Source organism: Schistocerca cancellata, chromosome 12 (genome assembly GCF_023864275.1).
Source record: "Schistocerca cancellata isolate TAMUIC-IGC-003103 chromosome 12, iqSchCanc2.1, whole genome shotgun sequence".
In the NCBI taxonomy this organism is placed as follows: Eukaryota; Metazoa; Arthropoda; class Insecta; order Orthoptera; family Acrididae; genus Schistocerca; species Schistocerca cancellata.
The window spans coordinates 57,081,316-57,107,831 of NC_064637.1; the positions used below are offsets into that span (position 1 = coordinate 57,081,316).

At 41.7% G+C, this 26,516-nt stretch overlaps 1 protein-coding gene across 1 annotated transcript in view; it reads right to left on the minus strand.

Annotated features, from left to right (window-relative positions):
- Nucleotides 1-26,516, minus strand: part of LOC126109812 (translation initiation factor eIF-2B subunit alpha) — an 80,342-nt gene that overhangs the window by 28,505 nt on the left and 25,321 nt on the right. The window contains exons 6-7 of the mRNA XM_049914872.1: nt 21,966-22,110; nt 5,152-5,277 (exon numbers count right to left, since the gene is read on the minus strand). Of these exons, the coding sequence (XP_049770829.1) occupies nt 5,152-5,277; nt 21,966-22,110 (271 nt within the window). The remainder of the gene's footprint in view (nt 1-5,151; nt 5,278-21,965; nt 22,111-26,516) is intronic.

Here is a 26,516-nt window from a genome sequence, read left to right on the forward strand (position 1 = left end):
CGACATAGTCCATCCTATCCACTTTCATCTTTCAACTATCAACAGAAAAACCCTTGAAGAGTCATGCACCACCCGCAAGGGCACGTACCTTACGTGACGCGGTTGGCTCCCGCGCGGACCCTTAGCTGTCTGTGTCGTTTCTTCACTTTTCCATTTCGCGACATAGTCCGTCCTATCCACTTTCATCTGACAACTTTCAACTGAACAACACCTTTTGCAGTCTATTACCCGGGCGTATCCTAACACAAAACTATTCAGCCCACACTTTGCTCTTCCATCTCGAAGAAGAGTTCACGAGAACAGTGTTCCGTGCTCTCTGACGACAGCTGATCAGGCAACGTCAGACGCGAACCGCGTCTAGCCCGCAGCTAAACGCCAGTAAGCGGAAATCTCTGTTCAAAACCTTGAGCCTTCTTTGTTTTCCCATTGTATTTTCCGAAGGAATACCGACTATTGAAGTAGTAGCATTGAACTGTATGACGTGTCCCAGGACACTGCGATATAACCAAGGATAGACAGGGTTTTAAGCAACCAGCTGGGCCCGAGGAGGCCAGCACCATGGAGTTATAGAGATGGCGAGTTTAGTCGCAAGATATTGAGAGGATAAAGACGGCGAATTTGGTAGCAAAGTAAAGTTAGTCGCAAGATGTTGAGAGGATGAAGACGGCGAATTTGGTCGCAAAGTTAGTCGCAAAATATTGAGAGGATAAAGATGTCGAATTTTGTAGCACAGTAAAGTTTTTTTTTATTTCAGAGAAGTCGAGTTTGACGAAGAAGTATGTAGCAGCTATCTTGGAATCGCAGAATTGTCGTATACACAGTTAAGAAGGTGATAACGTCGTGTCAACGATGCGCCATGCACAATATCTTCATAAAGGAAAAGTCCTTCAGACATTATGCTCAACTTAGTCTTTTCTAATTCAATTCCTTACGCTTTCTGTGTTCACTGTGGAAATCTCTAGATTCTCGTCGAGTTATGTATCTCTCGTCTCGTTAACAACAGCGTTGACATCCTACGACACAATCTACGCCCCACCTGCACAAAACTGGCTGCAAGGCCGAATCTTAGCGCTACGTCCAAAACTTGGTCAGTCTCCACTTATGGTGTTCAGCAAATATATTGAGTTACGAGAAACTTCTTCTCAAAATGTGAATGTTATTACACTTAGAGGGTCAGCCCAAAGAGGCACTTAACTTTCTTTGTTTACTGATATGAAATATGCAGTAAATTTTATGATATTTGTGTACCTCATTTTTATATTTCCATGTTTATGTAACAATTATGATCAGGCTAAAAGGGATTTCATAGGAACTTTGTTATGAACCAATTTACTAATGTATAATGTAATTTTAAACAGAACCCACTATAACAACTCGTCTAGCTAGATGTCACGCGTAATCCCACTTCTATTTTGTTGCATTTGACAGTCGTAGACCCCTCAGCTGCCGTGTGCAGCCCTGACGCTGCGCTGGCCTTGGAAGTTATCTACCGCGTGCGATTCTTACGTAGCGCTAAGATTCGGCCTTGCAGCCAGAGCTGCCTCTCTGACGTAGTCTCCGCGCAGATCTTTCGCAAACGGTTCCTGTCGGAACGCCATTAATAACCTTTCATGCCACTACGCCTTACTCAGTATTCGCGCCCCTTTAATTATGTTTTTTATACCCGAAAGCCCATTCATGATTACCTTGTCAGCTAACTTGCCAGCTTTGTCTAACATATCAAATGATCACCTCCTATCGTCAATTGATGACTTGCTAAAAAGTGAGAAAAGGACAAATTTCTTACGTTCGCCTGTTGGCACATTTAAATTAATGGCAAACAGCCACGAACTAAACAAAAAATAGAAAACAAGAACCTATCAGGCATGTGCCCTCCCTTATTTTTAAGAGTGCAATTCTAATATCACCTAATGTGGAAAAACTAGTGTAGTGAAGTGTTCCCTTAGTGATAACTCCCTTTTCAACTGTGTTTTGAAACATGTGGACCTCCCCTCATACCCCCCCTACCCTACGCTGAGTTCCAGTGCACGGACCTGGCCACGGCCACGCCCCCTACCCGCCGGCAGCCGGCACGCTGCCCGCTGAGGACAACACACCACGCCGCCTCGCGCCAGGTGCCCCCGCCGTGACTCATCAGTGGTGATATGTTTATATTTTCAACTTATTCCAACAAAAGAAAAAAAGAGACATTTTTACTTCAACTTAGCAACAAGAACACTTGACATGTTTATCTAATTCACACTGCTATGTTTTGTTCTAATCTTGTTTTGATATTTTATGATGTTTTGATATTTTATGATGTTTTGATGTTTTATGATGATTCTTGTATACACAAATATTGTTGATGTAAGTCCCCTTGCGACCCTTAGGAGGTCTTTAGAGTCTCTACACCCTCCCATAGGTTAAGACCCCTGCTGTCTTCCGTGAGGGCCATTCTTAATCAAGTGATGTTCACTTTCTTATGCAAGATAAATTTGTTTACATTCTAATAATAATTACATTGAGCGAATTCACGTACGTTCTCCGCTCCCACGGAAGGGGGAGGAATGTAAAGGATGAGCCAGACAATAAGGGATTTTACTTTATTACATGAGCCTCAAACCGGTAACTTCGTTTTTCCATTACGGCCAAGCCACGGCCGGCAGTGTTAGCTGCCTGTAAATTCTTTCGTCCCACGGTCTAGTAACAGGAAGTCAGCACCGAGAAAGGGCACCTTGTTCACGCGCCTCTCTCGTGTGCTGACGAGGTAACGCCGCCCCAGGCGTCGCTTAGCAGGCAACGCTCTGGAAAGTTACATGCCGCCCGCACGGTTTGCTCGGTCCTGACCAATCAGGTTGGAGGAAGCCGCGTGGTGCGTCGAATATACCCGGCCGCCCGTCGCCGGGCCCCCTCTCTTGTATTCTTGCTCACCCGCGAGTCGGATGCGCGCCCTGTAGCATCGAACATCTCCCGCTTCTCCCGGTGCTGCGGCACTGTGGACTTAGTTTTGACAGACAACCACTTTCGGTAGCTTAGCGAACAATGTTCGCTAAATTATAAGCTCTGGCTTACCCTCACCTCCCTAGGCCTATGTAGCCCCTTTTCATCATGCTTTAGCCAATAAATGGCCTTTCACTAAAAATTACACTATTATTCCACAACGCCCACCGCCTGCCCATACCCGCCATCCTGTACACAATACTACCTGAAGACTGAAACTTCCTGGCTAAGCCATGTCTCCGCAATATCCTTTCTTTCACGAGTGCTAGTTCTGCAACGTTCGCAAGAGAGCTTCTGTAAAGATTGGAAGATAGGAGACGAGGTACTGGCAGAAGTAGAGCTGTGAGTACTGGGCGTGAGTCGTGCTTCGGTAGCTGTGCTGTAGGAAGCCGGCATGTTCGTTTGTATAAAGCACTAAAAGAGCTTACATTCCACCATAAAAGAAACAAGGCGTCGAAGGGTGCTCCAAAGAGCATCGGAATTTCGTAAACCATACTAAAATGCATAATTCAGCTTGAAGTGCAAATTGTTTTTTTTCCAGATTCACAATGAAGTAGGTCCCATCTGATATTAAGCTTTTCAGTGTGGTTTTTGGGATGTAAATTTTCTTGGAGTACCAGTACTCTACGATCTCATTTTTGGTTCTTTATTATGGCATAATGCCATATATGGCAGAAGATGATAACATGCACTTGAAATTCAGCGAAAAATTGGAACTAGCCAATACTGTAGAATGAAACACTTCGTTTCAAATAAAATGATTGCCTCAGCGGAAAGATTAATAAAGCCAAATTTCTTTAGCAAACTTGCAAAAATAACTTCACTGTTCTGCAAGGCGATTAATTGACTGCTACTAACTTGGAAATCAAATAAAATCAGAAAACTGAAATTAATAATATATTTTTCCCCTCCGTAATTATGTGAATGTATTTTAATTCGCTTGATAGCTCCCGGCCACAGAAATCCGTTTTGTTTTCATTTGACTTGGGAGCTGTACACGAAGAGAAGCAGCGAAATCACTTAACGTCAACACGGCTAACGTGGAGGTTAACCCCCTCCCCACTACAACTCTGTGCAAGCGTGAATCTGGCAGCTAGGGCGCGCGAGAAAAATTTTTCTCGTTTGCATCTGGCTGCTTGCTGCTACTACCGATACAGCTAACAGCCAAACTGCAAGCAGCGGGAGAAGGTACTGCTTAGACGCGAGTCAAATGCGCATGCGCAACAGACCGCTGGCAACTGGTCAAACGAACCTAATGTGAACAGTTGTGACGTCGTGCTCATAGCATGCAGTTTATTGTTACGAAGAATTACAGTCTGCGCCCTACGGCCTTTGACATATTTTTGCTATTTGCAAACGCTTGTGCGTGCACGGTTTGTTGTAGTAAATTGCACATTTCCTTTGTCACTAAAGTTTTATTATTTTCCCCTCTCGTTTATATTTTATTGCTGCAGTATCATTCTCCAGCAGCAGGATACAATAACATTCTTTGCTAGAGAATCAATTCAAATTTAACTGAAAGCTAAAACAATGAAAAATTCCCGGAATTCCGAAAAATTCCCGGGTTTTTCCCGGTTTTCTCCCGGATGAAAAAATTCCCGGGTTTTTCCCGGATTTCCCGGTTGTCCCGGGTCGTATACACCCTGTTTTTAATTAAGTAATGGAAAGTGGGCATTGACAGAATGGCATTTTGCCGGTACAGTGCAACCAATTTTTATGCACCTTCTCATTCTCTGAAACTCTCAAAAACTATTTTCCAAGAGTTTTTACGGATGTATCTGTACAGTGTGGTACTACATACCATTTGTAACCCATTTTCCAAAATGTAAATTCCAAAACAAGACATCACTGTGAATTAGCTTCATGATAGTAGGAGCAGCGAGCTAGCCAGTGATGTCACAGCCACCACATGACTTGAACGGAGCGTTTTAGCGAGCTTTCAAATTATTTGAATATCACTTCCATTTTTATATATATATATATATATATATATATATATATATATATATATATATATATATATATATATATATATATATATATATATATATATATATGTAAAAACTGAAATTCAAGAAGGGAAAAAGCATGTTATGGGTATAAACTGACATAATTAACCATTTTAGATGATTTACAGAAAACAGTCAGATACTCTATTCTGACTTCTCTTACCTTGAACTCATCCGGTAGATCCTGCTGGTTGAGCGGATAGAGGCGTACAAACTTAAAACTTTCGCACAGCACGTAGAACGGCTTCTTCATTTCCCTCGCACACAGTGCCATTGTGTAACTCCCAACCTGTTGGGTCACAATACATAACATCATTATGAAACACTGAGGACTTCATTAACTGTACATAGTATTACTTGAAAAAGGCTATCATACTGACAAGTAAATCTCCTATTACAGCTTGCTTTATCAAAACAGAAAAAGATCATTCTGGCATGCTGCAGCCCAGTAAAAAAGTTCGTAACGGGTGGGATACTCCATAATATACAGTCACTGTAAAGGAACTTCTAAAGATACAGAGACTACTGCATAACAGGCATAAAACAATGCATAGGCCTATAGACAGAGAGATTCTGAATGAAACTCACTTGGCTGTCAAGAGAGCAATGTATGAAGCATTCAGTGACTACTATAGTAGAATACTGTTAGATACTCTTCCACAAAATAAAAAAATCTGGTTACATGTAAATGCTGTTAGTAGCACCAACATTAGTGCCCAGTACCTAATGAAAGAGACAGAAACCAAAACTGTGGGTAGCAAAGCAAAATCTGAAACACTTATTTCTGTTTTCAAATGCTCCTACAGAAAGGAAAACCAAGGAGAATTACCCTAATTTAATCCTTGTGCCATTGAAAACATGAGTGAAATAAGTACTAGTGTCAGTGGTGTTGAGAAACAGACTCTGAAATCATTCAAAATCAAAATCCCTATCAGATCCTGTACTGAATTTGCAGCTGAGTTGGCCCCTCTTCTAACTATAATCTATTTTAGATTCCTTGATGAAAAAACCTTCCCCAGTAGTTGGAAGAAAGCACAGGACACACCTGTCTACAAGAAGGATAGTAGAAGTAACCAACAAAACTACCGTCCGATATCCTTGACATCAATTTGTTGTAGACTCAAAGATCACATTTTGGGCTTAAGCATAATGAGGTATCTTGAACAGAATGTCCTTCTCAATGCCAACCAGCATGGATTCTGAAAACATCAAACATGTGAAACCCGACTCACACTATTCTCACAAGTCATACTGAAAGCTTTGCATCAAGGCAGTATTTCCTGCTTTTAGAAACATCATTTTTTTTAAATTTTTTATTTTTGCCTTTTTTTCAGAAAGCATAATGTACAATAGAGGGAAACATTCCACATGGGAAAAATATATCTAAAAACAAAGATGACGAGACTTACCAAACAAAAGCGCTGGCAGGTCGATAGACACACAAACAAACACACAAAATTCAAGCTTTCACAACAAACAGTTGCTTCATCAGGAAAGAGGGAAGGAGAGGGAAAGACGAAAGGATGTGGGTTTTAAGGGAGAGGGTAAGGAGTCATTCCAATCCCGGGACAAATGTCTGCTTGTGTCTGTGTATGTGCGGATGGATATGTGTGTGTGTGTGTGTGTGTGTGTGTGTGTGTGTGCGAGTGTATACCTGTCCTTTTTTCCCCCTAAGGTAAGTCTTTCCGCTCCCGGGATTGGAATGACTCCTTACCCTCTCCCTTAAAACCCACATCCTTTCGTCTTTCCCTCTCCTTCCCTCTTTCCTGATGAAGCAACCGTTGGTTGCGAAAGCTTGAATTTTGTGTGTATGTTTGTGTTTGTTTGTGTGTCTATTGGCCTGCCAGCGCTTTCGTTTGGTAAGTCACATCATCTTTGTTTTTAGATATATTTTTCTCACGTGGATTGTTTCCCTCTATTATATATATACTAGTGTGCTATTATTATTATTAATACCACCACCACCATCATTACTACTACTACTAATACTACTACTACTGCTGCTGCTGCTAAGGGTATGTAGGTCAAGAGAAAAACAGATAAGTTTTAATTTATGCTGAAATTTGATATTTTTTGACACTTCTTTTACATGGATAACAGCAGCTTTTTGTGAAATATTTCAGTTTGCCTTAAATCCTTCATTAATGTTGTGTTAATTATCTAGATTATTTTCAAGCAAAATAATTTCTTCTTCTTCTTTCTCTTCTTCAAAATCAAACCTCACACTTGTCATTAATGTTGTGTTAATTATCTAGATTATTTTCAAGCAAAATAATTTCTTCTTCTTCTTTCTCTTCTTCAAAATCAAACCTCACACTTATCAATTTTATACCCCATTTGTCCATTTCCCATTCTTCTTTTGACTACAAATATTCAGAAAATTGTTTATGCTCTGCTCAAATACTTCACCAAAAAGGAAGATGGTAAAATATTTTTTTAAAAGTAAGTTGTACTCAACTAGAAGATTGGTTGGAATGTGACAATGTTTCACTATACACAGTCCTATCAGAGATGGTATTCCGTTGCTGCCCTCCAACTTACGAGCTCACTGACACAGCCAGTAATGTGGATTCTGTACCATGGTGCAAGTCGCTTTTTTAAAAAAAAGTGCTGGCAGGTCGACAGACACACAAACGAACACAAACATACACACAAAATTCAAGCTTTCACAACAAATTGTTGCTTCATCAGGAAAGAGGGAAGGAGAGGGAAAGACGAAAGGATGTGGGTTTTAAGGGAGAGGGTAAGGAGTCATTCCAGTCCCGGGAGCGGAAAGACTTACCTTAGGGGGAAAAAAGGACGGGTATACACTCGCACACACACACATATCCATCCACACATATACAGACACAAGCAGACATATTTAAAGACTCTTTGTCTTTAAATATGTCTGCTTGTGTCTGTATATGTGTGGATGGATATGTGTGTGTGTGCGAGTGTATACCCGTCCTTTTTTCCCCCTAAGGTAAGTCTTTCCGCTCCCGGGACTGGAATGACTCCTTACCCTCTCCCTTAAAACCCACATCCTTTCGTCTTTCCCTCTCCTTCCCTCTTTCCTGATGAGGCAACAATTTGTTGCGAAAGCTTGAATTTTGTGTGTATGTTTGTGTTCGTTTGTGTGTCTGTCGACCTGCCAGCACTTTCATTTGGTAAGTCACATCATCTTTGTTTTTAGGTAATTTTTCCTTCATGGAATGTTTCCTTCTATTATAACCATTTTAAAAAAAAAGTGACAGATAAAAATCTTAGGACTGAGCGTGGATCAAACCCGAGACCTTTGGATCTGCAGTCTGGTACTTCAGCACTGAGTCATACGAAACTAGATTACAAAATCAAAGCAACTTCTATTCACAACTTCATGCACTTGAATACATTGTGATGGAGAAATTATGTCACTTCAAATGCACCACCTATTCAGCCCTCAACAATGATTTTAACATTGATTTAATATACCAGTGTAACTGTAAATACGCGATTTTATTTTTCAAGTAAACTCAAATGAAAGTTCTATGTAATATTAAGTGCTATGGTCTGGTACGTTGAATTTTGTTATTGTAACTTTACTGAGAAATGAGAGACAGTTGGTGACAGGAGCTGGAAGTGGAAAGATGGGCTATGAGGGTTTCTCAGCTTGTTAGTAGAGAAATGTTTGTATTTTGCAGAAAGGAAGTTTTATTTCTATGCTAACAGCTCGACAATAAAGTGTGGAGAGGAGAGCCAAAGTATTGAGAGAGTGGCAACCAATTTTGGAAATGTTGTGACAAGTGGAATGAAGATGTTGTCACAATGGGCGATGGTGTCATTTTTTTCCCCTCTCACTTAGAGTCATCAGAGCCCATGTCAAGTAACCATAAGGCATTTTTGGAAGTCTTTTTTTGCAACCCAAAAGCATTTCGTTCCTTTCTGGCTGCCCGTCTTCTCTCTTTCGCCCATCCAGCATTCTGGTTTTGTTTGTCATGAAAGCCCTTAAAGTTGTTGATGAGTGATCTGTACTCTGATCTCTCACAGATGTCCTCCTGATTCACTTCAATGCTCTTGAGGACATTCCTTACTTCCTCGAACCTTTTATCACAGTCAATACATTAAAAAATCTACTTTGTTAATCAGGTTGTATCCATCCCGAACAGATGTACATATGACTTCAGCCATCATTTCTCTATTGACTTCATCAGCCATTCATTATTGCTGTAGAACTCTCCTCTTTGTCAAAGCTTATACTGTCTATCTATTGTTCTAGGGCCCATTATTTTGCAAAGGATCTTGTGATCAAATTTCTCAGCTTTTCTCAGTCCAGCTTTTCATGTCATTGTGTACAGACATACGGTTTTGATCACTGTATAGTGCCCCAGTTTATCTTTCTTGAAATTGCCTTTTTCTTGTATAGAACACGTGTCCTATGAAAAGCTGCGCCCATCTTCTCTTGCTGCTGTTGATGGCTTCTTTTTCACTAGTTTTTATCTGCACTATCTGAATGAGGTATCTGAGACTGTCCACTTTTTCTCTTTTATCATACTCTGTTGTTAGATGACGATGCACTGTTTGGATGTTGGTTATGTACCTTGTTTTTGGAGGCCAGCTTTCTCTGCCTGTTACTACAGTGTATTTATCTGTTCCACAGCTCTCTCTGTGTTTCTTAACAGGACTGCCAGGCTGTCAGTGAAGCCAAGGCAACTGACTAATACAGTTACTCGATCCTCCAAAGTGAACTTTGTGCAGCACCACATTCCTGGCTAATTCCTTTCCTCATTCTCGAATGATCTTCTCTAACATGCAGTTGAAGGAAACGGGGGGCAGTCCATCACCCTGCCAGACTTCAATTTCAGTTAAAAACTCTTTGGAGAATTCTTCAAGAAATTTCACTTTTGAATGTGTCTGTGTTGTTTGATAATTTCCACTGTTGTAGAGATCACTCCAGATGCTATCAAAATGCCAAACAATATTTGCCAGTCAACTGAATTAGAGGCTATCTCAAAATCAATCGAGACCACTACCAGGTCCTTAGACATGTAATTGTTGTACTGAGTCTTTGAACTGTGAGATAAAGCATCGAGGTTTTAAAGTTTCAACAGAGACAGGGTTTGATGAGGGAGAAGGCGGAAATGAGAAGTAATATGCAAGAGATTTCTCAAAAGAGTCAATGCAGAAGAATGTCAAGCACACGGAAATCAAGAAGTCAAAAGAACAAGAACTGTGCAAGTTCTTGTCAAAAAAATACAAATGTATGAACAATAGTGGTAACTGTGAATAGAGAAGAAACAGCTATTTTGACAGAGAGATTGAAGAAGCAGGTGAACTACAGCGACAGTGGACAGTACATAAAAAGTGACTGTAGAGTGATTTTTTTTGCTTTGGAAACAGACTTGGAACAGTGTATCAATTGTCAAAATAATTTATTGTTATGGACAAGCATTCATTAGTTTGAAAGTGAAAGTTTGAATAAATTGACAGCTTGCTGCTTAAATAAATAATTGTGAGGGTGTAATCTGTAGTGAACATAGTGAATTAACTGAGTGGATCCCATTGAAACATCCCATCACCAACATTGTGGAGCATTAGCAGCAGGTCCACACAACGATACAAAAGTTTGAGTCGTCAGCATTTTTCAAACAATATGCTTGATTACGAAACTATTCTTTGCCATATTGTGAGTTTCTGAGATAAGACATCTGCAGTGCCAGAGATTACCAGTCATCTTCAGCCAATGCCACTGCTACAGCTACAACTGAGGAGAAAAACCAACTCAGTGGAGCCATTTTCATAACAAACAAATGTGTGGATACGAGAAGTTAATAGGATACCACTGGCAATATTTCAAGATAGTTAACAGCAAAGAACATTAGAACAATGGTGGTTATTCCTAAAGTTAATAATAAAACAAAATACTTTTCTTATTTTGCAGGAAAATTTAAATTATTACTCACAGCTATATACAGTGACTGGTTATACAGAAAACTTAAGCAGGAAAACCTTGTTTTCTTAAAAGAGAAATGTTAAATAAATTCTTAAATGTTCACCATTTCTTGGACAACACAACACAGTTTAAAAATTAGTTCAATTATGTCATTATGCTGCCATATTTACTGAAACACCACACTTGTTACATATGGCTACATACACAGAATTAGGTACTTTGCTATAGCTGTTTCACATTACAGTTTCAGTTGAGTGACAATCAACTACACCGAGATTGTGTAATAGTTTTTCAATAAATTCACAGTAAGTCAAGCATTTATAAATTTATGTAGGAAAATTTGCAATAGTGACATAATTATTCAGTAATTCTGTCTGAATCTGGACACAATCCATTTAACCTACCTAAATATATAAACACTATTTAATATTATAATTGTAACTGTGTGTGTGTGTGTGTGTACTTAGGTTTAGCTTTTAGTAGCAAGTCCAGATGTCAACCTTGCTGGCACATTAGTTCAGAACACTTCTAAGATTCCGACGGAACAGTAGCCAGTGAATAGATAGTTCTTTTTTTTTTTTTCTGGTTAAGAACAGTGACAGTCCATCATCCATAGATTTGTACTGAAAAAACACTTTTCCAGTATTACTTTAGGGGAGGCCATGATGTTGAGTTTACAGATTTACTTCAAAATTTTTACGCCTTTAGTAGAACATTAAAACAACATAATGTGCAAGTAGTAAGGTGAACTACACTGGAAATTAGGAGAAGATTGCTGCAGAAACTTTACACATGTCTTATGTAACTGATGTATCTGTGCGTGGACACAGGACATTAGAATTCACGGTGGTCAAGTAGTTAGCGTTTGAGCTTTGTAAGGTTTGACTCTTGCTCAAACTTAATTCTTAATCTATATTTTTTTCTTCACTGCTCATGTTGTTGTTGTGGTCTTCAGTCCTGAGACTGGTTTGATGCAGCTCTCCATGCTACTCTATCCTGTGCAAGCTTCTTCATCTCCCAGTACCTACTGCAACCTACATCCTTCTGAATCTGCTTAGTGTATTCATCTCTTGGTCTCCCCCTACGATTTTTACCCTCCACGCTGCCCTCCAATACTAAATTGGTGATCCCTTGATGCCTCAGAACATGTCCTACCAACCGACCCCTTCTTCTGGTCAAGTTGTGCCACAAACTTCTCTTCTCCCCAATCCTATTCAATACTTCCTCATTAGTTATGTGATCTACCAATCTAATCTTCAGCATTCTTCTGTAGCACCACATTTCGAAAGCTTCTATTCTCTTCTTGCCCAAACTATTTACCGTCCATGTTTCACTTCCATACAAGGCTACACTCCATACAAATACTTTCAGAAATGACTTCCTGACACTTAAATCTATACTCTATGTTAACAAATTTCTCTTCTTCACAAACGCTTTCCTTGCCATTGCCAGTATACATTTTATATCCTCTCTACTTCGACCATCATCAGTTATTTTGCTCCCCAAATAGCAAAACTCCTTTACTACTTTAAGTGTATCATTTCCTAATCTAATTCCCTCAGCATCACCCGATTTAATTCTGCTACATTCCATTATCCTCGTTTTGCTTTTGTTGATGTTCATCTTATATCCTCCATTCAAGACACTGTCCATTCCATTCAACTGTTCTTCCAAGTCCTTTGCTGTCTCTGACAGAATTACAATGTCATCGGCGAACCTCAAAGTTTTTATTTCTTCTCCATGGATTTTAATACCTACTCCGAATTTTTCTTTTGTTTCCTTTACTGCTTGCTCAATATACAGATTGAATAGCATCGGGGAGAGGCTACAACCCTGTCTTACTCCCTTCCCAACCACTGCTTCATGCCCCTCGACACTTATAACTGCCATCTGGTTCCTGTACAAATTGTAAATAGCTTTTCGCTCCCTGTATTTTACCCCTGCCACCTTTAGAATTTGAAAGAGAGTATTCCAGTCAACATTGTCAAAAGCTTTCTCTAAGTCTACAAATGCTAGAAACGTAGGTTTGCCTTTCCTTAATGTTTCTTCTAAGATAAGTCGTAAGGTCAGTATTGCCTCACGTGTTCCAGTATTTCTACGGAATCCAAACTGATCTTCCCCGAGGTTGGCTCCTACTAGTTTTTCCATTCGTCTGTAAAGAATTCGTGTTAGTATTTTGCAACTGTGGCTTATTAAACTGATTGTTCGGTAATTTTCACATCTGTCAACACCTGCTTTCTTTGGGATTGGAATTATTATATTCTTCTTGAAGTCTGAGGGTATTTCGCCTGTTTCATACATCTTGCTCACCAGATGGTAGAGTTTTGTCAGGACTGGCTCTCCCAAGGCCGTCAGTAGTTCCAATGGAATGTTGTCTACTCCGGGGGCCTTGTTTCGACTCGGGTCTTTCAGTGCTCTGTCAAACTCTTCACGCAGTATCGTATCTCCCATTTCATCTTCATCTACATCCTCTTCCATTTCCATAATATTGTCCTCAAGTACATCACCCTTGTATAGAACCTCTATATACTCCTTCCACCTTTCTGCTTTCCCTTCTTTGCTTAGAACTGGGTTTCCATCTGAGCTCTTGATGTTCATACAAGTGGTTCTCTTATCTCCAAAAGTCTCTTTAATTTTCCTGTAGGCAGCATCTATCTTACCCCTGGTGAGATAAGCCTCTACATCCTTGCATTTGTCCTCTAACCATCCCTGCTTAGCCATTTTGCACTTCCTGTCGATCTCATTTTTGAGACGTTTGTATTCCATTTTGCCTGCTTCATTTACTGCATTTTTATATTTTCTCCTTTCATCAATTAAATTCAATATTTCTTCCGTTACCCAAGAATTTCTACTAGTCCTCGTCTTTTTACCTACTTGGTCCTCTTTTGCCTTCACTACTTCATCCCTCAAAGCTACCCATTCTTCTTCTACTGTATTTCTTTCCCCCCTTCCTGTCAATTGTTCCCTTATGCTCTCCCTGAAACTCTGTACTACCTCTGGTTCTTTCAGTTTATCCAGGTCCCATCTCCTTAAATTCCCACCTTTTTGCAGTTTCTTCAGTTTTAATCTACAGGTCATAACCAATAGATTGTGGTCAGAGTCCACATCTGCCCCTGGAAATGTCTTACAATTTAGAACCTGGTTCCTAAATCTCTGTTTTACCATTATATAATCTATCTGATACCTTTTAGTATCTCCAGGGTTCTTCCATGTATACAACCTTCTTTCATGATTCTTAAACCAAGTGTTAGCTATTATTAAGTTGTGCTTTGTGCAAAATTCTACCAGGTGGCTTCCTCTTTCATTTCTTAGCCCCAATCCATATTCACCTACTATGTTTCCTTCTCTCCCTTTTCCTACACTCGAATTCCAGTCACCCATGACTATTAAATTTTCATCTCCCTTCACTATCTGAATAATTTCTTTTATTTCATCATACATTTCTTCAATTCCTTCCTCATCTGCAGAGCTAGTTGGCATATAAACTTGTACTACTGTAGTAGGTGTGGGCTTCGTATCTATCTTGGCCACAATAATGCGTTCACTATGCTGTTTGTAGTAGCTTACCCGCACTCCTATTTTCCTATTCATTATTAAACCTACTCCTGCATTACCCCTATTTGACTTTGTGTTTATAACCCTGTAGTCACCTGACCAGAAGTCTTGTTCCTCCTGCCACTGAACTTCACTAATTCCCACTATATCTAACTTTAACCTATCCATTTCCCTTTTTAAATTTTCTAACCTACCTGCCCGATTGAGGGATCTGACATTCCACGCTCCGATCCGTAGAGTGCCAGTTTTCTTTCTCCTGATAACGACGTCCTCTTGAGTAGTCCCCGCCCGGAGATCCGAATGGGGGACTATTTTACCTCCGGAATATTTTACCCAAGAGGACGCCATCATCATTTAATCATACAGTAGAGCTGCATGCCCTCGGGAAAAATTACGGCCGTAGTTTCCCCTTGCTTTCAGCCGTTTGCAGTACCAGCACAGCAAGGCCGTTTTGGTTATTGTTACAAGACCAGATCAGTCAATCACCCAGACTGTTGCCCTTGCAACTACTGAAAAGGCTGCTGCCCCTCTTCAGGAACCACACGTTTGTCTGGCCTCTCAACAGATACCCCTCCGTTGTGGTTGTACCTACGGTACGGCTATCTGTATCGCTGAGGCACGCAAGCCTCCCCACCAACGGCAAGGTCCATGGTTCATAGTTCATGGTTCACTGCTCATATTATTTAATTTATATGCCACTTGAGAGGTAATATAATTTTGAAAAATCACATGTATTTGCATGAAGTTTTCGTGAATTTAATGTTATTTGAGTACTTACTATTTTTAATTAAATTTAATTATTAGAACAAACATATAAATAACTATTGACAAGTAAATGAATAAACACAAGGAGTTTTCCTGAAAATGTATGACTGTCATGATTTTCGCAATCCCTTGTACATGCAATCTGTTAAGGTACCCGGAACTACTTTGCACTTCGACACTTCGAGCTGCAGACACAGAGGCAGGCCCCCATTTGGCAGTTAGCCTGCGTAGCAGTGAGGCACTGCTAAAGTAGCAAGAATGAATAGTGAGGGTACAGTTTTTTTTATATCACAGGGTTTACACTTGTACTACAAAAACAAAGGTTTGAGTGGGAACCGAACCATCGCCTCATACATGTTTGTCTTACAGGGTGTATACGTGGACAAGGAAAAAAAATTCCCGGATTTTTCCCGGTTGAAAATACACTTTCTCCCGGATGAAAATACACTTTTTCCGTGTAACATGACAGTATACTTTTCATCGGCAATGTAAAAATCATCAATCCTTAGAATGTTTATGGTTTTCTACAGAGACGTAGAATTTGCTGGCACTTTAGAAAACGAAACGCAGGGGAAAAAAAACACGTTTTGGAAAGATCTTTGATGTGCAGCAACATGTACGCTGCATTTCTTTGTTTTACGGAGGTATAAATTCGAATTCCACCAACACTGCATGTTACTTTCCGAAGCAATGAAATCGAGATTGTGACGCGCTTTTGTAAGCCAGTCATAGCTCATGTCACGTGATCTCGGCAGCTGATGACAGCACAGGACACGTAGGTAGTCAACCAATTGCAAGATCCCTCCTAAGTAGCGCGAACACACAAAAAGAAAAGTTAATGGTTTAAATTAATATACATAGTTTTGCTAGAAGAAAAACAAAGCTTTCACAAATAATATTGGTCTCGAAGATTAATAAGCTAAAAGAGAAGCTAAGCTTCCACACATAATGTTGCTCATTTTGTGCGTGTTACACTTTAAGATACATCACAAAAATGTGGCAGTAAAATTTTTAATTACGACGTAAATGTCTGATCTTCTGGGCTCGAAATTCTTCTAAATGGTCGTCCTCAAAGAGTTGATTTTTAAATGAGAGTCAAACGCTCTGTGATTTAAGAAATTCATCGTACATTCTGGCACAGAGTTCATCTTGCGTAAAAAGAAATTTTCAAACCACCATTCGCAATATTTTCCCGTGACCTGTTAGAAATTGGTTCGTTTCAGCAGTTGCCAGAGAGCGCCAGATAACAGGCGTCACTGCGCCTGCGCAGCTACTATGACGCAGAAACCCACCATTTTCGTACATGTAAAATATTAAAAGCTCTTGCATTATGTCATAAAGAGACAAGACATCAAAGGATACTTCAAGAGCATCGGAATTTCCTGAACTATACTAAAATGCATAATTTGGCTTAAAGTGCACAATCGTATGTCCAGATTTGGATGTAAATTTTCTTGAGTACCAGTACTGTATTATCTCATGTTTGGTTCTTTATTATGGCATAATGCCATATGAGTTAGAAGATGGAAAACGTCCACTTGAAATGCAGTGAACAGTTGAAACTAGCCAACAGTGTGAAATTAAACACTTCGTTTCAAATAAATTGACTGCCTCAGCGCAAAATATTAATAAAAGCCAGATCTCTTTAGCAAGCCGACAAAAATAACTTCATCGTTCTGCAAGGTGATTAATGCTTAACTGTCTGAAAGATGGAAATAAAACCTGAAACTAACAACATATTTTAGCCTTCCGTAATTATGCAAACGTATTTTAATTCATTTGGTAGCTCCCGGCCACAGAAGTCCGTTTTGTTTTCATTTAATGTGAGAGCAATAAACGAAGAGGAAACAGTAAAATCACTAAACGTAAACACAAGTCACGTGGAGACTACCTACCTCCCCACAACAACTCAGACTGCTCTGTGCATCAGCCCCGGATCTACGATATTTCCGAACCGGAGCAATTTCGATAGTGGCGCCCAGCCACACATCTGTAGCCAGAAGCATGAGAAGGTAATGGCTGTTGATATACTTTCCGGGATGTGCGTAAAAGTTCTTGGACCACGACCTCACATCCCGGAAAGTATATCAACAGCCATGTCACCCGGTCGTGAAAGCCTTCATTCTACAATCAAGGGAGAAGGTACTACCCATAGGCGACTCAACTGCGCATCCGCAAGAGCCCGCCCGCAACTGCTCAAATGAATCAAATGTAAACAGCTGTCATGTCACGCTCATCAGAGGCAATTTGTTGTTAGGAAGCACTGCATATTCTTCCTAAAGCCTTTGACACACTTTGGTTGGCAGACGCTTGTATGAGCACTGTGTATTGTTGTTGTATATGGCGCATTTCCTTTGCAACTTAAGTTTTATTTTCGTTTTTTTCTCTCGTTCATGTTTTTTTGCTGCAGCATTATTCTGCAGAAGCGGGACACAGTAATATCCTTCGTTAGAGTACTTGTTCTTACCAGTCAAAATCACAAAAATTTAACTGGTAACTAAAACGAGGAAAAGTTCCCGGAATTCTAAAAAATTCCCGGGTTTTTCCCAGTTTTGTCCCGGACGAAAAAATTCCCGGATCTCCCGGATTTCCCGGGTCGTATACACCCTGTCTTATGAAGCTTGATCACTAACCACTTAACCTGCATGAACTCTAATGTCCCGCACCTATGGACAGATACATCAGTTATATAATAATACAAGAGAAGGAAAGTTGCCACTCACCATATAACGGAGATGCTAAGTCGCAATAGGCACAATAAAAAAAAGATTCACACAATCACAGCTTTCGGTCATTAAGCAGTACACACACACACACACACACACACACACACACACACACACACACACACACAAAGTGCAACTTGCACACACGTCTGCAGTCTCAGAGAGCTGAAACTACACTGCGAATAGCAGCATCAGTGGCGACTGGGTGGAGGCAAGGAAGAGGCTGGGGCGGGGAGGGGGAAGGATATTATGGTGGGAGTGCTGACAGTGAAGTGTTGCAGTTTAGACGGAGGGCAGGAGAGAAGCTGTGGAAGGGGGAGTAAGTAGCGGAAAGGAGAGAAATAAAAATAAATTAAAAGGGTGTGCTGGAATGGGAACAGGGAGGGGGTGGATGGGTGAGGAAAGTGACTGACGAAGGTTGAGGCCAGAAGGGTTATGGGAACGTAGGATGAATTTCAGGGGAAGTTCCCACCTGCGCAATTCAGAAAAGCTGGTGTTGGTGGGAAGGATCCATATGGCATAGGCTGTGAAGCTGTCATTGAGATGAGGAGTATCATGTTTGGCAGCGTGTTCAGCAACAGGGTGGTCCACTTGTTTTTTGGCCACAGATTGTCGGTGGCCATTCATGCGGACAGACAGCTTGTTGGTTGTTATGCCTACGTAGAATGCAGCACAGTGGTTGCAGCTTAGCTTGTAAATCACATGACTGGTTTCACAGGTAGCCCTGCCTTTGATGGGATAGGTGATGTTAGTGACCAGACTGGAGTAGGTGGTGGTAGGAGGATGTATGGGACAGGTCTTGCATCTAGGTCTATTACAGGGGTATGAGCTATGAGGTAATGGATTGGGAGCAGGGGTTCTGTAAGGATGGACAAGTATATTGTGTAGGTTCGGTGGATGGTGGTATACCACGGTAGGAAGGATGGGAAGGATAGTGGGTAGGACATTTCTCATTTCAGGGCACGATGAGAGGTAATCGAAACCCTGGCGGAGAATGTAATTCAGTTGCTCCAGGCCCGGGTGGTAGTGAGTAACAAGGGGAATGCTCCTCTGTGGCCAGACTGTGGGACTTTGGGAGGTGGTGGGACACTGGAAAGATAAGGCACGGGAGATTTGTTTTTGTACGAGGATGGGAGGATAATTACGGTCAGTAAAGGCTTCAGAGAGACCCTCAGTATATTTAGAGAGGGACTGCTCGTCACTGCAGATGCGATGACCACGGGTGGCTAGGCTGCACGGAAGGGACTTCTTGGTATGAAACGGGTGGCAGCTGTCGAAGTGGAGGTATTTCTGGTGGTTAGTAGGTTTGATATGGACAGAGGTACTGATGTGGCCATCTCTGAGGCAGAGGTCAACATCTAGGAAGATGGCTTGTTGGGTTGAGTAGGACCAGGTGAAGCAAATGGGGGAGAAGTTGTTGAGGTCCTCACCTTCAATCCAGATAGCAAAGATGTCATCAATTAATCTGAACCAGGTGAGGGGTTTAGGATTATGGGTTTTTAGGAAGTATTCCTCTAGATGGCCCATGAATAGGTTAGCATAGGATGGCACCATGTGGGTGCCCATAGCCGTACTGCGGATTTGTTTGTAGGTAATGCCTTCAAAGGAGAAGTAATTGTGGGTGAGGATATAGTTGGTCATGGACACCAGGAAGGAGGTTGTTGGTTTGGAATCCATAGGGTGTCTGGAAAGGTAGTGCTCGATAGCAGTAAGGCCATGGGCATTAGGAATGTTAGTGTACAGGGAGGTGGCATCAATAGTGACAAGCAGGGCACTGTGTGGTAAAGGGAAAAGAACTGTGGAGAGTCGGTCGAGGAAATGGTTGGTATCTTTTATATAGGAGGATAGGTTCCAGGTAATAGGTTGAAGGTGTTGGTCTACGAGAGCAGAGATTCTCTCAGTGGGGGCACAGTAACCGGCCACAATGGGGTGTTCTGGGTGGTTGGGTTTATGGACTTTAGGAAGCATGTAGTGCGGGGGAGTGGTAGGGGTAAGTAGAGAGAGGGACTCTGGGGAGAGGTTCTGGGACAGGCCTAAGGATTTGAGTAGTGATTGGAGATCCTGCTGGATTGCTGGAATGGGATCACTGTGGCATGGTTTGTAGGTGGAAGTATCTGACAGCTGAAAAATGGTTCAAATGGCTCTGAGCACTATGGGACTTAACTGCTGTGGTCATCAGTCCCCTAGAACTTAGAAATACTTAAACTTAACTAACCTAAGGACATCACACACATCCATGCCCGAGGCAGGATTCGAACCTGCGACCGTAGCGGTCGCGTGGTTCGAGACTGTAGCGCCCAGAACCGCTCGGCCACTCTGGCCGGCATCTGACAGCTGATGGAGTCCTTCTGCCACGTAATCCTTGTGGTTCAAAACTACGGTGGTGGAGCCTTTGTCTGCAGGTAGGATTTTAAGATCGGGATCAGTTTTTAGATGGTGGACTGCGGTTCTTTCTGTGGGTGTAAGGTTAGTATGCATGTTGAGGGATTTGGGGAATGATGGTGAGGCAAGATTCGAGGATAAGAAAGTCTGGAACGTTAACAGGAGATGATTTGGAGGCAGTGGGGGTGCATCACGGTTGGATGGAGGAGTGAACTGAGTTAGGCAAGGTTCAATATTGGTCTTTGGTTGAGTCTGATTGGTTGGGTTGTTGGCGAAAAAGTGTTTCCACTGTAGGGACCAGGAGAAGGAGGGAAGGTCTTTAACTAGTCCTGCATGGTTGAATTTGGGAGTGGGGCAAAAGGTGAGGCCTTCGGAAAGGAAAGACCTGTCCCATACATCCTCCTACCACCACCTACTCCAGTCCGGTCACTAACATCACCTATCCCATCAAAGGCAGGACTACCTGTGAAACCAGTCATGTGATTTACAAGCTAAGCTGCATTCTATGTACGCATGACAACAAACAAGCTGTCTGTCCGCATGAATGGCCACCGACAAGCTGTGGCCAAAAAGCAAGTGGACCACCCTGTAACTGAACATGCAGCCAAACATGATACCCCTCATCTCAATGACTGCTTCACAGCCTGTGCCATATGGATCCTTCCCACCAGCACCAGCTTTTCTGAATTGCGCAGGTGGGAACTTTCCCTGCAATACATCCTATGTTCCCGTAACCCTCCTGGTCTCAACCTTTGTTAGTCACTGTCCTCACCCATACAGCCCCCTCCCTGTTCCCATCCCGGCACTACACAGCCGTCATTTCACCGCCACACCCAGTGTTTTAATTTATTTTCATTTTCATTTCTCTCGTATCCACCACTTACCCCCTCCCCCTCCATACCTTCTCTCCTACCCTCCGTCTAAACCGCAACACTTCACTGTCCGCCACTCCCACCATACTATCCTCCCTCTCCCCGCACCAGCCTCCTCCTTACCCCCACCCAGTCACCACTCCCATCATGCACTGGTGCTGCTGCTCGAAGTGTAGTTTCAGCTCTCTGAGACTGCAGACATGTGTGCAAGTTGCGCTTGCGCGCACGCGCGCGCGTTTGTGTGTGTGTGTGTGTGTGTGTGTGTGTGTGTGTGTGTCTACTTCTGACAAAGGCCTTATTGACCGAAAGCTATGATTGTGTGAATCTTTTTTTATTGTGCCTATCGCGACTCAGCATCTCCACTATGTGGTGAGTGGCAACTTTCCTTCTATCGTATTGTTACATTCCATCCTGAATTTTCCATTGTTCAGTTAGATACGTATAATTTCTCTTACGATTTTCTCTGAATTGCCACAGTAGTTCACCTTACTAATTGCACATTATGTTGTTTTAATGGTCTACTAAAGATGTACAAAGTTAGAAGTACATCTGTGATGCCAACATCGTGGCCTCCCCTTGTTAGTCAGGCATCGTGCAGTAGTAATGTTCTGTTTTAACGTTAGGCATCAAATTACAACTGAACAGGAATCAAAAGTGTTGAAAACAAGAGAATTGTGTGTTACATACACATATACATAGATTATGCATTGAGATTAACACTACAAGGTGACTTGTTTCACTGTAGGAGATGCGAAAGCTGTGTCACCTTGTTTATGATGCCTCCACTTTCCACAACACCTTCTGCTCCGACCATGACGAGGTCGACTTGTTCCATGATGTAGCCGACAGCGGAATCGAGGATGACTGTCACCGGAATACCCAGGTCACGCAACTTTTTGCTCATCAGAACCCTTAGGAAACGAGGAAAAAATCTCAGGTTATAACCATATTATAGACAAAATTGCAAATTAAAACAATGAGTAAGGAAATGGAACAACCATTGTAAGGTTGCAAGCAGAGAACACTTTTATTGCAGCATATATATCCAAGCTTGTTTATGTTCCCTTCACAGATGTGTAGCTATATCCTGCAATATTAGCTTTTGCTGCTCTCACAATGCAGAAATGTTGACTGCTGCACTTTTGCACTCTCACATTGCTGTGAAGTATGGCCCACATAAATGCACCTTAGGTATCACTTATTAATCTTTATGTGACTGTCTTAAGAAAATAAACGAGCAATAAGTCTACGAGGGAAGCCCAAAAATAACCGAAATAAAACTGTTGCACGCATACACTTTGTAGTTACGCATTGTGCCACTAGGTGGTGTTAGTTTGGAGTCTCCCATGTCACCGAGTATGCCGATGTCAGTCGGAGTTAAGTAGTTTGCTTGTGGTGTTCTGTTGTTTGTGTTCCTGTTTCAACCCTTATGTGATTAATGACATGGCCAACAAGAAGGCGCAAAGAGTCTGAGTGAGATATTGTTTCCTGTTTCAGCAATTCTTTAATGGTGGTGCTTTGGGCAAATCACAGATCTACAAGTGGTTTCCTCATTTCAAATGTGGCAATGTGTCAACTGAAGATACGCCACAGAATTTTTCAGTAAGCCTTTACTGACAATGCTTTGGGGAAATCACAGGTCTAGGAGTGGTTTTCTTGTTTCAAATCTGCCAACATGTCAACTGAAGACACGCCATGACCCAGTCGTTCTTTGACAGGAGGAAGTGACGAAAACATTGTCACAATGAAACGCGCAACTGATTAAGATCATCAAAGGACCACTGACCAAATTTCTCAGGAAACAAAAGTGTCACAGAGCATGGTCAAGCAAATTTTAACTGAAGATTTGCGCATGAGACAGGTGTCAGCAAAATTTGTTCCTCACTTTCTCACATATGACCAAAGAAAAAACTGCGTGAATGTTTGCCACAACTTGAAGAGTTAAGTGCAGATGATCCAAATTTTCTTAAGAGAATTGTGACGTGGGATGCAAGTTGGTGCTATAGGTATAATTCAGAGTCAAAGCAAACATCGAGCTAGAGGAAAACTGAAATGCCACCGTGGCCCAAGAAAGCACATAAAGTGCGATCCAATGTGAAAACCTTTTAAGACAATGGCATTCTCCACAAGGAGATCATTCCTCCAGGACATTTTATCTAGATGTGTTATGAAGATTACGAGAGAGAGTGCGGCAAAAATGGCCAGAAATGGGGAGCAATGGGGACTGGTTGCTCCATCACAACAATGCTCCAGCCCACACAGCTCCAACGGTCCAAAAGTTCATGGCAAACACCAACATGGTGCTTGTGCTTTACCCACTCACCCAATGTGGCTCCATATGATTTTTTTTTTGTTTCCACGGATGAAGCAAACCCTGAAAGGAAAGCATTTCAGTGATGTGGGTGATGTCAAAGAAAAAGACACTAACAACATTGAACAGTATTCTGCCTCAAGAGTTCCAGAACTGTTATCAGCAGTGGCAAAAGTGCTATGACAAGTGCAGTAATGCACATGGACAGTACTTTGAAGAGGACTAAAGTATAGTGAATGTAGAGTTCAATAAAAGTGCAAAATAAGAAAAATTCTGGTTTTTCTGGGTCCCCCTGTTGTAAGTATATACATGGGTTCATTCATTTTCTTAAGACAGCTACATGAACATCAACATATGATACCTTACGCGCATTTACATGGGTCAGATTGTACAGCACTGGGTAGCCGTAAAAGTGTAGCAGTCAACATTGCTGCAATGTGGAAGCAACACAACGTAATACTGTGGGATAGCTGGGTCATACTGCCTGCGGATCAGACTGTTGCCGATAGTTACAGACCCATTGCCGAGGTGTTGTCGACCAACGGTCGGGAATGTTTTGTACTGCAGAGAAATACCTACCTGTGTTCAATAAGAGCTCACCGGAGAGCAGGGTAGAGGTCTGTTGTGTTTCCTGATGAAAGCTGCTTTTGGCTCAGTGCCAATGATGTTCATCTGTCAGGAGGAGATCAGCTGAAGGCCTGCATCCAACCTGTCTGCATGCTAGATATGCTGAACCTACACTTGGAGCTGTGATCTGGCAGGTGATTTCATATGACAGCAAGAGCACTTTCATGGTTACCCCACTCACTTCGACTGCAAATTTGTACGTCAATCTGGTGATTTGACCTATTGTTCCGCCATTCGTGTAGAGCACTGCAGGGGATGTTTTCCAACAGGATAACGCTTGCCCAAATACCGCTGTTGTAAACCCAACACGCTCCACAGTATGTCGACATGTTGACACTAGACCTGTCTCCAATGAAGCACATATTGGATGACAACTCCAACGTTATCTACAAGCAACATTAACTGTCCCTGTATTGACCGACCAAGTGCAACAAGCATGAAACTCCATCCCACAAACTGACATCTGGCACCTATACAACACAATGCATGCACATTTGCACACTTGCATTCGACATTCTGGTGGTTAGATCAGTTATTAATGTACCAGAATTTCACATCTTCAATGGTTTCTCACACATTTGCATTTATCTGTGATCTTGCAATGTTAATCACTTAAATATGCTACCTAGACAAATGTCCCAAAATTTCATTATTCTACATTAATTGTTTTATGGTGTTGTGATTTTTTTTACTCGTCTGCGTATTTTCAGGCTCTGGACCTTACCTATACATAAGTAAGTCTTTAAAAACTATGTTGTTAATAAAAAAGAAAAACAATTAATGACGTTATATGTTTTAAAAATTTTTCCTTGTTGTGGGCATAAAGTACCCTCTCCCTGTTGGTAGTATACGTTATGGAAAAGGCGTTGGTATTGCTGGGATTAAAAAAAACACTGTCAGAGGTGAGAGAAGTGAAATGTAATAGAAAAAAATCCTCATACTGACTGCAGACTGAATCCCAGATCTCTCACTTAATAGTCTGAGATTTACTCGGTGGGCTACAATCGCCGTCATCACCATGGGAGCAATATTTACAGAACACAATGAGTAACAGCTGGAATTTCCAAAGCAGTTATTAACAAAATATTTAAGTACCTTTTTCAAATATTTGTCATTTCAGATTTTACAGTGCCAGGTGAGAGGGTAGATTGGTGAAGGCATGGGCCTTACTGGGTGAGCTGCCTGTCCTTTTCAGCCGAAAGCTTGGTCAGTGTGTAGAGAGGGCTTACATTTTCCCTGAAGTTATGCACTGCAGGCAATTCCATCACACAATTTTAATTTGTTTTGACAGAATTTTCCTTCTGGTGGCGATAAAAGTGTGGCACCTCATATAAGAGTGTGGTTTAATAAGTCTGGTGAATTTCCATGAAAGAATGGAACATTTTTGTCGCTCCTTCATAGTTGGTGAGCTCCGTTATTCCAATGACCATTTAAAGAGTTTCAACAATTTACAGCGTATAACTCGTTGCTGACGGTCATCTGAACTGATCAGTGTGTCAACCGTGATTCCAAATTGAGAAAAGTGAATTTTGTGCTGTTACTAAACATTTTCATACTAAAATGTAGACTTTCACGGTCGGAATATCATGTCCATTATAATTATCCAGGCTGTTATGCCGTGGTCGGTTGATGAATTCTGTGTCGATTCCCAACGTTCCATTGGTTTGCCCACCTACTCGTTAGCCAAGTTTTTGACTACACTGCTAAAACCACATGTGGGCCGTTCGGACTCTTATGTAAAGAGCCAGAATGAGATTTTCACTCTGCAGCGGAGTGTGCGCTGATATGAAACTTCCTGGCAGATTAAAACTGTGCGCCCGACCGAGACCGAGATACTGGCAGAAGTAAGGCTGTGAGGTCCGAGCGTGAGTCGTGCTTCGGTAGCTCAGTTGGTAGAGCACCTGCCCGCGAAAGGCAAAGGTCCCGAGTTCGAGTCTCGGTTGGGCGCACAGTTTTAATCTGCCAGGAAGTTTCTTATGTAAAGAATTCGACACATTGCATCAGCAGATTGAATGGCATAGTGGTCCAGCCGGAGGACATATTGGTCAGCTTCGATGTGGTGTCGCTGTTTACCATGGTTCCACTTAATGATGTATTGGAACAGCTGGATCGAATTTTTCCTGCCGATATTTCAGAACTGTTTAAGTGTTGTTTGACGACCACATACTTCAAGTGGAATGAACAGTTTTATGAGCAAACGGATGGTGTGGCTATCGGAAGCCCCCTAAGTCCCGTAATTGCAAACTTCTTTATGGAGAAATTCGAAGAACAGGCCTTAGGTACTGCCAGCAAAAAACCAAATGTATGGTTCCGATACGTGGATGACACGTTTGTGCTGTGGAGACATGGTAGGGAGGAACTAAGCTGGTTCCACGAACA